The sequence below is a fragment of the Homalodisca vitripennis genome, chromosome 1, assembly GCF_021130785.1.
Source record: "Homalodisca vitripennis isolate AUS2020 chromosome 1, UT_GWSS_2.1, whole genome shotgun sequence".
NCBI classification, from domain to species: Eukaryota; Metazoa; Arthropoda; class Insecta; order Hemiptera; family Cicadellidae; genus Homalodisca; species Homalodisca vitripennis.
The window spans coordinates 108,425,120-108,441,470 of NC_060207.1; the positions used below are offsets into that span (position 1 = coordinate 108,425,120).

Here is a 16,351-nt window from a genome sequence, read left to right on the forward strand (position 1 = left end):
TTCTGTAGAGCACTTAAATCTAAAAACATATTATCTTAACAATTTAAATCAATTGTATGATGGGGAGTTGTGCATTATTTTTAACAAAACCTTGTAAAATACCTTTAAAAGGCCCAGGGGCTTTTCACATATTCATGCAAAAATTTCCTTGGTACAATACAAGTGGAAACACGTTTTTATTTTCAGGTCCAAAGGGTTAAGACTTACCAAATTCTTAGAAGATGAAGTGAACATAGGTCAAACTGTATTTAACATGAAATGTGCGCTTGAAAAATAATCTATAGCCTAAAATAAGTACAGGCACAAGGTTAATGAAAAAAATAAGAGTACTTTGTAAATTAAGTTTATTTAACATTAACTATATAAAACTTCTACACTACCTTAAATCCAACGTACAAAGAAAGTTTATTTTAAAAATTTACAATCATTTTGTGATAACAACAGTTGAGAATGTGTAAAGCTTACTTTATACATTATAATCCAAATCATAAGACGAAATAAAAACTCAACAATTATAATCCTTACTACATTAAAAATGCAATGTAAATAAATTACTTTCATGTAAAATTTCAGTAAACAAAACTATAGTCAGTACTAAGGTGTATTCTTGTTATCAAAACACTCTGAAATGAAAATATTGCACAATCATTCCTTTATGATTTCACCCAACTTACTGTTATCTACATCTGTGGATGTAAATCTAAAGAATATACCCCTTGTATTTCTCAAACCTGTTTAAATCCCTCCTCAAGGAAAGGGAGCATGATATATTCACCAAGTGTTTAAATTGAGTGGTTTGATACAGAAGAAAAGTTACTTGTCCCTCGAGAAGTTATCAATCGCAGTCATACCCAAAGCTTTGGCACCCAAGCGACAAATCATCAGTGCACTGAAACACAAACAGTTGGGTATTCATAAATGTTCATAAACTGAGAAGAAAGTTACAACTGAGGAACCATCCAAGATAAGGGTATAAAGGGCTTAATCAGTTTTTTCCTAATCCATGTTGTTGACAATATCGGAGACCAATAATAGAATTACACTGCCGATCCATAAGGGAGAAGTGTGCCGACTCTGTATCAGCCGCTGTCGTAGTGTTGACAGCCCACCATAGATTGCGCTGTACTCCCTTCGCACCCACCATCTTAACTGTAATTATTATCTAAATTTAGCATGAAGTTGCCCTCACGCTTAGGTCTTGTCACTTTTAGGTGTTGATTCACCGGACAATCTCACTCACCATATGACCACTGTCCGGCAACAACACTTTATCAATTACCGAAGATTGATGCCCATCAGCCCATATTAACCAAAAAGCTGTAACATTATTAAAACTAAACAAAAATATAATAAATGTATTACACCAAGCTGCTTATTGTGCAGTCAAATGTTAGTAGAATGGGACTGTTGTAAAGCTAAATGCAAGAAAACTGAAGATGGTGCGTAAACTAGTCACAGAGAAATGTATGTGCGCCAAGAAAATGGTGTGCAAACCAATATGTCAGCTGGTCACGCAAGTGTTTTGAACATTATGTGTTTAAACAACTAGCATATCAGCTTATTATATAATTTTAGTAAAATTACATTTCTCAATTCTTATTCAGGTCCAATTGATCTGTTAGTTATATATTTATGTAATTATAACAATGTTAAGTATCAGCAAAACAAATAAAAATCATACATAATAAAATAGTATATATATATTAAGAAACGAGAAAAAAGGCATGACAGCTAATGTGTAATTCAAATGAGTTGAAAAAGAATGATAACTAATGCATAGACAAAAAAGTCATAAATAATAGGCTATTATGAAGTAGCTGTATCAAATGATTGAAATATATGTATACTTGTTGGGTGTGAAATCATAAAAATTTTAAATTTTAGCACTTATGGTTTTTAAATAAAAAAAATCACATAACAAATTTATTTTATTACGCTATGTTGACCAATTAATGAGATAAAGGCGAATAAACACTATCTTCATCCATAGTGATGACTTTAAAACACAGGATAAACAACAAACTAAATAATAATACAGATTAAGTCTAGATATCAAATTTCATGTCAATGTAGGCAGCTCTATTCTCAATAAAGCACTTTGATTAGCCGTTTTAATTTTTGTATCACAAACCTCGCTATCTTAACTTACTTGATAACATTACTTAACTTACTTGAAATATTTAGTTTACTTATATCCTAGATATTTTTCCTAATGAAATATTTTAAAAACTTGTTTGTAATGTCCACCAATCAAATAACTCAGATCAATACAAAAAGGAAGGATACATATTTAGAGATCAGAAACTGAGCTTTATTTTTAAAAACAAATTTCAATGGTAACATTTTTTTATTATAAAATTGTAATAAATCAATTCTAGAATATGTAATTTACATCTTGACTGAAGAATACCAAAGATTTATAATCACCATTCGATAAGCTTAGTTGAACCCACATGAGTTGCCAAGTTATTTCATGAGTGCACATGGTGGATTCCACTGGGTTCAGTAAAAACACAAAAATATACACAAAATATGATTTTATTTTATTAAAACTATTTCGTGAACATAGTAATACTAAATTTTTGTAAATTTTAATTTGATAATTTTCAGTAAACAGCAACAACTAAATCAAAGTTAAATTAATTAACTAGTTTTAAGTTAATGCTAGAGACAACTTACAGCAGTAAAAAGTTAAATAGCTACAAGCACTCGGGAGCACTAAAACTGTTACTCACTACTTGGAATATTCTTGATCTTCATCAGTACACTGCGAACAAGTGCTCCCTGCAGATTCCACAACGACCCTCTGGTTCCGTTTCCTCTTCGATTCCTAACTGAGTTGGATATTCCTCTTCAACTGCCTTTGGGAGTCTTTCTTCTGCTTGATAAGCCACCAAATGGTTATAGCATAGGTCCCTGCCTAAATTTTTGAGAAACTCTCTCCTAACAATGCCAATCTCCTTTGTTATGTTTTTAAATAATATAAATGTTCAGTCCTAAGCCGGTGAGTAGCCATCTGTTCCTAATTCTGACAACTGAGTACTGTGCCTCTAAAAGCTGGTAAAGTGTCTTCTCTGTCTCCAGTGTAAGCATTCTCAAAACCCTTATGAGAAACTTAAATCTACGTAAGCTAATGCAGTTAGAACAAATTCAAAACCGTAACTAAACAGATGGGAGGTTTGCAATACATTTATCATGTAAATAACTTCAATGAAACCACTATTTCATCTCTAGTCACAGATGTCTCGTTCATAAGTGTAATTTATACCAATTTTTCAAGTATGTCGATTGTTATGAGCGACAATGCTCTCTATAGTTTTGTAAAATACACATAGTGCTGAATAAAATTGACAGCACGAGTTGACACATTTACCTTAGGCCAGTGTACTTTCCATTTTGTTACTCCATTTTTACCAGTATACTCTGGAAATTGAACGTCTAATGCAAGAACTTCCTCCTCCTTACCACACTTTTTTTAACTCAATGCTATTTTCCTGTACAGATAAATGATCTTCTTCATCATGAGAGTATAATTTGCTAATTGGTGCAACAGAAGGTTCATCCAAAAATACCTGTCTTCATATAGCTCCTGGATTTTCAATTCGTTCTTCATGTTGCCTTACTTCTATCTCAACACTTTTTACAGTATTTTAGTCTTTCTTATTCTTTTCTATTTATAATGGTAGAAAAAAACCAACACGTAACATAATTGTGTACAACAAAAGTAGAGCGAAGTGCAACTGTTGTTTGGAGTCACACACTGTGAATAACATCAGGTTGGTGAGTAAACAAATTCATGATGACAGACTCTGAATTGGGGGAGTGTATGAGGCAGTAGTGGCCGAGTCTTTGTGAAGGTATAGAAGGGGAGGATACATACCCTTACTAGGTTTAACACTTGTAGTCAAAAATACATAAAGCCTGGTGGAAAGTAAGCAACACCACCCCTGTAGGGTTAGAGCGTAGAACAATAATAATTTTTTTTTTAATGTTTGCAATCATATAGTAACACTTACATTTGTAAAACCAAAATTGTTTACTTCGTGTACATAAAGAAAATAAATAGGAAAATTACAATAATATTGACATGCATAAAGTACATTCTGCTAGACATTCGAACATCATTAGGTTGGTTGAATAGTTAAATAATTTCCTGTAATTACTATAAAATATAAAAATAACAAAATATGAGGAGGCATGACTATGAAATATATAATTCAAAACCTGGGCTCCATCTCTTAACTCTTTTAGTGACAAGCATTGGGCAGGTCGCATCACATAATGCCAGAGGCACTGGTGTGGGGTTTCCCACCGGGCGCTGTGGTGTAGCCGCTGAGTACATTGCCGTTATAAGAAGTAGTCACTTCTGTTGGTCAGTCCCACTACTGCATTTTCATTTTTTCCCCATGCAAAACATACATCCATAGCCCACCAAAAGAATTAGTCACTTCAAAAAACATTACAGGACAAAAATTGGTTTTTTTATGGAATTCTTCAAGTATTAATACACACATAGCAAAACACTCCGGTCTTGACACTGTGGAGAATACTTTTAGTTTTATCTCTTTTTTCATTTGCTGCTGGCATACTAATCGTCTCAGAAGAAATGTGTAAAACTAAAACATAATGAAAAAAGTGTATGAAAAAAAAAAACGATTACTTTTTCAATATTTTTCTCGAGGTCAACTGGAAGACCAGAATTGATTCATCACATACAAAATCTTTTGTACAAAACAATCACCATGTTTAAATTTACAAATTGGGCAAATATCAGGGACTTACTGGTAGTGCAGGTTCTTGAATCTCCAAGTCAGGTTCACTATCTAAGTAGGGAGCAAGGAGCAGAATTTGTTGTGGTTTCATCTTCATAAGGAGAATATATTACATTGTCTTGTTCATTACCACTAACACCAAACACATACTCATCGTTGGAACCTAATACTTCCATCATTATTGTCTGTGATTTGATCCCCTTCACTTCACTTATACAGACCTCTTCTAATTTCATCACTACATAAGTTAGGTTCAGGATTCATTGCACATCACAACAGGTGAAATTAGTTAGAAAACAATACAAACTACACTAGATTGGCAACAAGAAGAAATGATACTAAATGATTGTTTACAGCACATTAGCAGAATGTGAAGAGGATTGTGTATTTAGTACCAATTTCTGTTGACAGTGACATACACGGGAAACAGGTACAGGGAAAGGCTCGAGGCAAGCACTATGGCTTCAATGTAGCTGACAATATTTACGTGGGAAATAGTGCTCAGATGTAAAGATACGGAACAGCTGGATGCTTTTTTTTTCAGAGTAGAAAGGCTAGCACTAGCGCAGTGTTATAGCTGGATGTCGTTCAGGAACGTCACTACCATTTTCAAGTGAATTTGAAAATGAGATTATTGAACTCAATACTATTTTGTAACAAATACATATACTCGTGAAAAGGTTAATACATTTAAAACAAATACTTACAATACAAATAGTAAAATAGAATATTTTCTTTATTGAGTGTTCTTTTTATTTGCTTAATGTGTTAGTGAAATGCAATGGCTGACAAAATGTGATGTTCCACTTTGTTGTGAAATACAAGCCTACATCATACCACACATTATACGAGGGCAATTCGAAAAGTAAGGTCCGTTTTTTTTTTGTAAAAAAAAAAACCACAATAGATTTTTTCAATAAACTTGTTTTATTTGATTCCTGACATCAATCACTATTTTTCTACATAATTTCCACTTTTGTTTAAACACTTGTCATAACGATCTACAAGTTTTTGAATGCCGGTATCATAGAAGTCGGCTGCCTGCGACGATAACCAGTCTTGTACTGCTTGTTTCACCTCGTCATCAGTGTCGAAGCGCTTCCCGCCTAGGAACTCTTTTAGGTAGCGAAACAAGTGGAAGTCACTCAGCGCCAAGTCTGGGCTGTATGGCGGGTGTTCTAGCTGTTTCCAATCAAACGATTTGATGAGATTTTGGTTTTGGTTGGCAGAGTGGGGTCTGGCATTGTCATGCAGCAACGTAACTTCAGCTGTCAATAGGCCACGTCGCTTGTTCTGTATTGCTCGTCTAAGATTAGTCAGAGTGTTGCAATAAGTGGCCGCATTTATTGTTGTTCCTCGGTACATGAACTCGACTAGCAATATCCCACGTCCATCCCAAAACACTGTCGCCATAACCTTGCGTGTGGACAATGTTTGTTTTGCTTTCACTTTAACCAGTGACGTCGAGTGACGTCACTCCATCGACTGGCGTTTCATTTCTGGGGTTATGTGGGAAACCCATGTCTCGTCACCCGTCACAATGTGGTCTAAAAGGTTATCACCTTCCTGATGATATTGGATAAAAAATTCAAGAGCATTACCCATTCTTCTTATTTTGTGTTCCTCAGTAAGCAGCCTGGGAACCCAACGTGAGCACAATTTGCGAAAATCCAAAATTTCAGAAACAATTTTAAACAATGTGGTTCTATTCACGTTTGGAAATTCTATTGCTAATGAAGAAACAGTGAATCGCCGATCTTCACAAATTTTTTCATCAACAGCTTTCACCAAATCTTCGGTGATCACTGACGGCCGACCAGATCGTGGTTCGTCATGGACATTTTCCCGTCCATCTTTAAAAGCTCTCACCCACTTCCGCACTTTGCTGTCACTCATATACTTCGGATGTACACTTGGACCGTACACTTCACTTATCTTTCGATGCATATCCGCTGCTGAAACGTTCCTTGCTGTCAAAAACCGTATCACAGACCGTATTTCACAGTCGGCGGGACGTTCAATAGTTTTAAACATTTTAAAAAGGCACAGGCAACAGCAGACTACGATTTCACTGCAAATGGCGTCGTTCTGCGCGCATTCCATGCCGGGAGTCAGGGCGCATGCGCATTTCGCTTACTGTTTGTCTGGTTAACGCGAATCGGACCTTACTTTCCAAATTACCCTCGTATAACACCAAAATATAAATTTCTAATAAATTATAGGTTTTGAAGCTGGAAAGCTAAGATAAAAACAGAACATAAGTAAACCAAACCTCAAGACAGTAATGAGACCAGCAGGCATAATCTTTCCAGAGTTGTAGAATCTAGCTCCCATAATGCCTCCCAATACTGTGCTGGTTCCCAGCAGAACATAGTAATTGTTGGGGTCACGTGAAGTCTGGTAAGCTCCAAACCCTAATACACTGCCAAACAATAAGCCAGCACCCAGAGATGGTATGCTCCCTGGAAAATACATCAAGAAATGTAATTTTGTTACAAACAAATAAATAGGCTAGTTGCTAGTTTTTATAAATACCAAGTGCTTTACTTGTGATTTTGGTTTATTATCCTTGCCAGCAACCAAAACATATGGAAATGGAAATTAATATGAAGGAATAGGATTGAAAGGAAGGGTCACAATATTGACATATTGAGGTATTTACTATCCATGCATGCTTACTATGCTTGGTCTTTATCTGTGATTTAATTATTTTGCTGTTCCCATTAAGGATTTTAAGTTACTGCCTCTTCATGTAACATGAGACATCAGTGACCTTATATTTGAGAAAAAAAGTGAATTTATTCATTGATTCACCTGATGTACAATCCAAAGTAGACTATAGACCAATAAAGCAACTGCACCAATCACCTTTTTGCCATTACTCTACCAACCAGTGTTATGGTTCCTTGCAACAATTTTGTTTGGCCTTTTCACTCAGTTTTATTTTTTGAGGGTATTCCTTCAAAGTGGATTTAATAATTTTTCTCTCTTTTTAGTATAGAATTTGTATCCTTAATATTGCATAATGTATTGTACTGCTTTTATGCTTATGTTCTGTGATTTGCAGTTCTAGTTCTTAGGTATTTATTACCTTATTGTCACAGTTCTCACTTTAATATCGATATCATTATGTTATATCTAAAAACAACACTTTGGTGTTATCCGGAGCCCACTATTTTTGGAACAGTTTTTCTTACCTGGGACCTAAAAATCTACATCATTGGAAAGACCACACTTTATTTGAACTACTGTGAAAACTACAATTCATTATGACGATCGATTCTTGTTTTCTGCCTCTAAAAAGGAAGTGATGTCAGCAAGAAGTAGGCCACTCTGTCCCTATCTTCTTCTTGTTATTACAGAATATAAGTAGGTTTAAATTAGCTTATCATAAATATGTTACACGTAGTACCAAAATTAAAGATAACCATTACAGGCATTTACGTGATCTGAGCATGAATTTAGGCACTATCCCTAAGGATGTTTTTCTTTTTTTTCCAGAAGTGTGGGGCATCACAGATGCCTGCACTGATGGCCAGGGGTATTTACAATCAATACTTTCCCAACTTAAGCTCACGTCCCAAATCGTCCAAATTTTATAACATCAGATCACATTGTATGATCTGACGTTGGGAAAGTACCAATCAGAAACGCCCTTGGCCACAGTATGGGCTTCTATAGCAACTTCAGCGTTCTTTCTGATAATGTAGCTTTTTTCAGTCCTCAATAAGAAGAACAGTTAAAAAGATAGTAGCTCATAATAATTTCATAGTACCCAACAAATCAATCTTGCTAATAATATGCATTGTTGTTCAAAGTATAAAATACAGACTCCTTTTAATCCACTCAATTATCTCTGTCAATTGGGTGGGTGGACAAGTTAAAACACTAAAGGTAAAAAATACTTGTCAAGTGTAGTATAACTTCTGTAACAAATTAGGGTACAATATTTAATCATATATTTTCATTAACATCTTAAAAGGTAATATATTTGTAAATGTTATTGACTCTACTAACATGAGTTCCACTTGAGTTATTAACTTTTCAATTGGAAGGATGACTTGTAAAGGCTCTTTTTAAAGATGAGAAAAAAGTTTTTATGGATCTCAGTGCTTTGCTATGAGAACACTGGTATAAATTCACATGCACTACAACATCCACTGTATTAGAAAAAATTCTCTTTGGCTATCTTTTTGTACTGTTTTAGATGATTCCTAAATGTGACCCCTACTAAAAATATTTCAATGCTAATATTGCATTATTTTTCCTTTAATATCTTGAATTCATGCTCTCTACAACAGGCAGAATTTCAGTTTCACTTTTGTGGATCGGATACCACCTGAACCATGGTTTCTGGTGGCACTATCAGACTCATAATCTATCTGATATCAAACAACAGATATAAAAATATCTATGGCCTATTCCTATAGGCACATAACACCCTTCTAGGTGTGTGGCTAAGTTCCTACTTGCACATGGAAACAACTCACAATACTTGGATTAACTAATTTCACCATCCTCTTTTTTCCAACTGCCATCTTTCTAATCAGACCACAGGCAAGTACCACAGTCTGTACTTAACATCTCAACAACTTTTCACTCCATTCTCATTGTACAATAGATAACATTCAAATGCGAGCAGGATGTTAGAAATAATCCTGCAAGGCATCTACAGCCCAATTCCTTGTGTTCTTCAAGTCTCCATTCAGTCTCTATCCCAGTCCCAAAAATTGTTATTTTTTCTCTGAGTTTCTACCAAATAGCACATACTTCGAGTGATTCATTTTTCTCATACAGTGTCTAGGAGACAAACACTCCTCCAACACTGAAAAATTATTAATTATAAACAAACAAAATTATCTTTTTAAAAATTGTTTATAGAATTCATTTAAAAAAGAATTTTTGAAATTGGAGTGATAAATAAATTTATCACTCATATATATATATATATATATATATATATATATATATATTATAAAGTTATATTTATAAATAAGTTAATTTATTACGGCAGTTTATTGACTTATTTATCGGCTTATTCGCAGTATAAGCGACCACCGCTACAATCAAATCATGATTATTGATTAGAAATATCAAAAACTATTGAATACAACATTATTGACCTATAGATAACCATAATTGCAAGATGTTTTTATTTCATTGACACACTGAGTAGGCTAGTGGCATAGGCAAGAACAATGGCAATGAACATGCAATTGCTATCTCAAAATGTATTTTTAAACATTGAACAATGTTCTAAATGGTTACAAGATAATGACCTTGCTCCTTTAAATCTCAATTGTCCAGTTTGTACTGAGATGAAAACTATAATTAAAGGTGGAAATCAAATATTGTTTCACTGCAAGAAAAGTCGGAACAAACATAACATTGGAAAAAAATGCACTTGAGGAGACTGCTTTTGAACAATCTAAATTTGGTATTATGAATATATTGAAAATCATGTACTATTTTAGTTGGAATCAAAAAAACTACTTTTTAATGAATTAATGTAGGTTTGACGGCATCAGTACCTGCATAAATACCATTTCAGATTGGCTACAGTTTTGTAGAGATAATTGTAAGTACTACACTGCTCAAACAAAATTTAAATAAAGTTTACTTATTTTATATAATCTGAAATAAATACATTTCTTTTACAAATAAAAGTATTGCTTCACTATAATTCAATTTTAACCCTTCCCACGCTGTAGACGGATATATCAGAATGGTAGACTTAGACCAAAACACCAAACACCAGTATACCCGATATTACACATTGTATCTCTTAGATTTTTTAGTTCAATAAAGACTTTCGAAATGGCAGGTACATCCTCTCCATTCCTATCATGGTTGATAAGGAAGTATTTTTAGATGACATTCATGATAGACCTTATCTTTCAAACCTTAGATAAGGAAATGCTTTAATAACTAGTTAGTTTATATAAATTATCAGTTTCATTATTTTGTACCAAAAATTTGGACTTAGATCAAATTCACAGTATATTTGTTATTTATAGATTTTTATCAAGACATATGCTAATTTGAACAAAAATTCCATGTTTAATATTTTTTGCATTTACCTCTTACAGCATATTTATAATAAAAAATTAGCTTTGACTTAAAGAAAAATATATTTTATAGATGTCTTGGCGTTATATAGTAATCAATGGACTTACTTGCGGCGCGTGAAGGGTTAAAACCCTAAAACGTAATTCAGTTCGACATTATTGCTCCAAATTAATACTTATGTTTTGTATTTGACTAATGGTGGTAAGTACAATGTATCTTCTTTGGGGTAGACTTTAATAAATAGCCTACACTCGTCATTCAATTGTTTTGATTGAACATTTTTTTTATTAAGAATAATTCAATACTGCAATTTATTGAAATTAACATATGGTTTTAACTTATTAATTATAATAATGTTTAATGAAATCAATAAAAAGCAATAAGTACATTTTTGAGAATTTGAACAACTTGAAAATGGCAACTAATATGAGGAAATTATGTGAAACATAATAAAAAAGTGACAATATTTGTTTCAGGTGGCTTCAAGATGTGGGTTTGACTTATGGAAACCCATCTTCTGATATCTGTAAAAGTTAAATGAAGACTCGTGTCAGAGGTGCAAACATGGTGGTATTTAGATGCCAAAAAGAGGTGAAAACGTTCACAATGTCATGAAAAACGCTTTTGCCAACAAGTTTTTTGAAGGTTCTAAGTTTGGCATGAGAAATATATTCACTCTCATGTGCTATTTCTCTATGAACTAGACAAACTATGAATTTTTGATGTTTGAATGCAGTGAGGAAAAGTATATTGTGCCGAGCAAAACTATTTGTGACTAGCTTTCTTTCTGTAGAGAAGTTTGTTTCATTTGGCTGATAATAAGTTTGACAGGGAAGAAAAGTTGGGTGGTCCAGGGGTTGTAGTAGAAGTTGATGAATGAATAGGCAAAAGAAAGTACAACCATGGGAGATTAGTTGACAGAATTTGGGTGTTAGGATTGATAGACCTGAAGGGAATAGAAGAGGGCATTGATACAGACTCGAGATCTGTCCTGAAAACAAGAGAGATGCGGAAACTCTAATACCTTTGATATTGAAAAACGTCAAACCAGAAACCATAATAGCCACAGACTTGTGAAAGTTTTGTCTTATTTAACTGATCATGGTTTGTGCATTTATCTATAAAACATTCTGAAAACTTCATTGATCCATTGACTGGTGCAAATACCTAAACTATTGAAAGCTCTTGACGAGCAATCAAAAGAAGTGGAATACTGGCAGAGGACCATTTCTGTGAATTTTTGTACTGCAGGGAAATACGTCTGTCTGGGGAGGATCATTTCCTTCATTTTATAAAAGCTGTAAAAAGTTATAAATACTGTATTATAAAGTTTATCTAATATGTTTCAATGAGTATTGTTATGTTTTATGTTACTTTTAAATTTATTTTATTAAAATATGTATTATTCTTGTTGTTCATGAATTACAATTCTTATTGCTTACAATTATTAATTAATACATTTTGTTTATAATATATCAAAACATGACGAGTTTAGGCCGCTTATTAAAGTGTACCCGTTCTTTGTGTCACAAGGAGTCAGACACGTTTATCCTTGAAAATAGTAAGAAGTAAGTAAGTAAATCTTACATTGTTTTGTTTGTAATATTTTATAAATATAGATAGCCTACATCGTTTTTATTTATCATTAATATATTAATTTTTAAGATTTGAAACCAGCAGAAATATACTTATATTTTAATACCTATAACATAAATTGGTAATTATCATATTAACGGCCGGGGCGGAAAAATACGAGGTTTTGCGTTATTAACTTATTGGAATCGTCCTGTAGAAAAAAAAGTATAAGGTTTGATGGGTTGGAAATGAGAAATACCGAAGTTCTAGAAAATAAAAAATTAAATAACTTTTCAGTAATATCTCCATGTTCTACATCCACGTCTAGCATCACGTGACCTTTTGTGGCCAATGATTGAACCTCGTGATGACGTCATCGGTTGCGCCGCCATCTTTGCAAACGTAAATGAAAAATAATACAGAAATGAGCAGAATTTTGATCAAAATGAATAATGTTTTTCTTAATTTCGAGAAAAAAATTAATTACGAGTGCCTCCGGCCATCAGCGCAGGCTTCGGCAGCAGGTGCTGCCCCGCGCTGATGTCAATAAAAGAAAAACATCCCTCGAGATAGTATACCTATCAGTAAAATATAAAATTCTAGAGGGGCTGATCAAAAATATAAATTGAAATGTAATGCAAAGGCAATTATGTAAAGTTAAAAAACTAAATAAATCATGAAAAACTCAAATATATAGATGGATATTAACAGAGAACACTTACCATTAGTGTGTTGGCGGATATAGCTGAGCAGCAGCAACAAAAAAGTGGTCTATCACAACGAAACGACAAAGTCTCCCGGTTTAAAAACACCACTCGACCGCACGACGAACACATACACTCATTTTTAAAAATTCCATGTTCAATTAAAAAAGAGATAATTTTGTTTCGGTTAAAACGTAAACTCTTTATGTGCCCTACGAAATACTCCGACACACACAATTCACTAGGGTTGGTTGAACTAGTGGATGGTTGATTCATCACTGTAAACGCACTCACTCAATCCGACCTACTGAACACGATATCTTGTGTAGAACTGACCCATGCCCCAGAGAACTCAGATAACAGATATGCTATCAGTCCCGGCCGCAGATAATATTCAAGTAAACAGATTATCCAGACACAGCACACAAACTGAACATTAAAACATTAGGAACTTAACCACTTATCAATACACCCCCTAAAATCATGTTATTTGTCATTTGCACCCCCTAGTACTATATATATTTTTTGTTCAGGAGGGTGAGCAGAATACGTTGGTAACGTTAAATTCGTGATTTGCCGCCCCGGCCTTTAATCTTACTGGTACGCATAAATTGGTTAGACATAACAGTATTTTTAGATAGTCATGATTATCAAGGATTTGATACTCACGAATATTGATGATTTCATAGTGGTGGTAGCCACTTATTATACTGCAGCCTTCATTACTAACCAAATACTATATTCAATGGTTTTAGAGGTTAACTGCAATTAATCTACAGCTATAATCATGAGTACTCTGTTTTAAAATGTCTGAACCTATAACAAGGAAGTATTTCTTAAAATTACATGTGCACTATGCATAGTGAAAGGTTAAACAAAGGAATGTAAATAACTCTCTTAGCATTCTATAAATTCGGTATCAATTTACAAAATCGTGACCATGGAAAGGTATGTTAATTTTTTTTTCCTGAAAACTACAATTTTTCCTGAAAACAATAGTGAAGAAAAAATTCGTCGGCATCGAAAATCAAAGGAGTTACGATTTTTTGAAATCCTCTGAAAACTCTGTTTTTGACAGTACCTCTGGCAATTTTACTGAAATGATGACGTTAATCCTGTCAACGATGCCTGCCCGCTGCGCAGTGCTGCGCACTGCTTGCTCTTTTAGAAAAAAAATTAACTCGAGCTTGCAAAAGTCGAATCCCAGATCACGTGATGCCCCTGATCCTTAACCCTCCAAGTGTTGTTCGACAAAATTTTGTCGGTTATTTTCCATTCTTAATGCAATAATGGCCGAAAGGCATCAATATAATACAATGATATACTTCCCCCCCCAGTTTATATGCACCTGTGATAATAATACTTGGCTATAAATGCCCAACCCATGAAAAAAAGTCCATTTTTCATGGTCACGGTATTGTAAATAAATACCATAAATTCTTATTTAATTTATTTTTATAACTTCAATTTATGTAATAAACTATAGTGAACACTAAATAGAACAATTTTGTCATTATTTATGAAACTATGTATATGTAGGTAAAATACTTTTAACTTAATACGCTAGAAATAAAATGTTCTTACCTGCTTTTACATAACCAATAATTCCTCCAGCAGCAACAGAGGCAGCATATGCAAAACTGATATAATCGATAGCCATTTCTGTATTTTATTCAAAAATTAAAAACAGTCAATAGCCTTTGAGCAACGTCTCCTTAGGCAAAATTATTCAATATTAATAACTATTACACACAATCAGAAGAAATTCAATTCATTTACAGAGCCCGTACTTCTTACTGCCTGGTACTATCCCTCCCTACCACCGGCCAGTTTCATTTTATCATTTATCTCTTAACAACCAACCCAGCTGTTAGCTGTATTTAGCATCTGTAAATTACCAAGTAGTGATGAGATAATCGAACGAAATTATCGACTATTTTTGTTATGCTGTCATATTGAAATGGATGAATCAGAATATCATTTCATTTCCAGAATCCATTTTAATTCCATAAATAGAATTTGTCATTTTTAATATCTAGCTTTTTAAATAAGATATTAATCATCTGACTTACTGATCAGTAATTACAGGCGGCAATACAATGCACATTTATGTAATTAGATATGTTGTACATAACACACACGTAGATAATTGAAAAATATATATTATTCTAAATATAATTTATATAAATGTAATGCTACGTAACACGACACTGTATTAACTCATTACATAAATCTCCAGCAAATATGTCTATTGAAGGAGAAAGTGATGTGTGAAGGTGAGTGTGTTCAACAACCCAATAAGCAACACGCGGTGTTCTAAAGTTGCTTCCTAGCATTGAGGCATAGTAATACCAACTAGAATACGCCGCGGAAGTGTCTGAACAGTAGATTATAAGAGGCCAAACAACATTCTTATATACATTTGGCAGTTCGACAAAAGTTGTTAAAAATGGTGTCACTTTTAGTAGCACTGTTTAATGTCAATAAAATATTTTGAGAATAGCGCCTAGAAAATGTAAACGCATAATATAACCACGGAGAATTGATTTTGAGCAGCAGATGACTTCTTAGTATCTATACAAACACGACAAAGAGGAAATATGTATCTAGTGTTAACAGAGCACGGTAGGAGACGGGTTGCTGTGCGCGCTACCAGACCAGGACAAAGTTTTATAGTAAAAAATATCGGTAGATAGATACATAGGTATATGTATAATCTCCAGCGAGCGGGGAAGGAAAGCCATGCAAGTGCCTAGTCTATTTTTCGAGCACAACTATGGCGATGAGGACGGAATACACTGTAACTATCATGAATAGCAACTGGTATTGCATAGAGAATGTCCTTGGAAAATGTTTAATTACTTAATATTCATTAATTTACTATACATAAAATCATGTTATACACTCATTTTTGAAAGTGGACCTAATGATTAACGATGATCATAATGTATAAAATATAATAACAAAAATAGTTGTTTGTGTGATTTAGATTTAAAAAAGAAAGCTCAATAACTCTTTAAATTGTAATCTGATCGATTACCAAATGGACCAAAATCTGTTATGTGCCTGCAGCTTTTACAATTTTTTTCGCAATACAGCTATTTACAGCTAAAACAATTTATACATTATTCTACATTAATAATGAATACTCCGAATCAATTTCACGGCGTTATCATTATCAAATGTCTTCTAGCTTTACAGTTAATTAACTTAAAATTGGTTATTCGGACT

At 33.6% G+C, this 16,351-nt stretch overlaps 2 protein-coding genes across 6 annotated transcripts in view; both read right to left on the minus strand.

Moving 5' to 3' along the window:
* Positions 1–16,351, minus strand: part of LOC124368993 (homologous-pairing protein 2 homolog) — a 59,215-nt gene that overhangs the window by 13,597 nt on the left and 29,267 nt on the right. For 2 of the 5 annotated variants that reach the window (XM_046826643.1, XM_046826608.1), the window contains exon 1: positions 15,348–15,687. The exons of 2 other annotated variants lie outside the window; for them this stretch is intronic. The gene's annotated coding sequence lies outside the window, so the exon portion shown is untranslated. One more of the 5 variants, XM_046826636.1, reaches the window with a different exon arrangement.
* LOC124369015 (transmembrane protein 14C) lies at positions 328–14,965 on the minus strand. The gene is made up of 3 exons (XM_046826659.1): positions 14,705–14,965; positions 7,045–7,234; positions 328–889 (listed from the first exon to the last, which is right to left on the minus strand). The coding sequence occupies exons 1-3, from the start codon at positions 14,778–14,780 to the stop codon at positions 814–816; spliced, it is 342 nt and encodes a 113-aa protein (XP_046682615.1). The 5' UTR covers positions 14,781–14,965; the 3' UTR covers positions 328–813.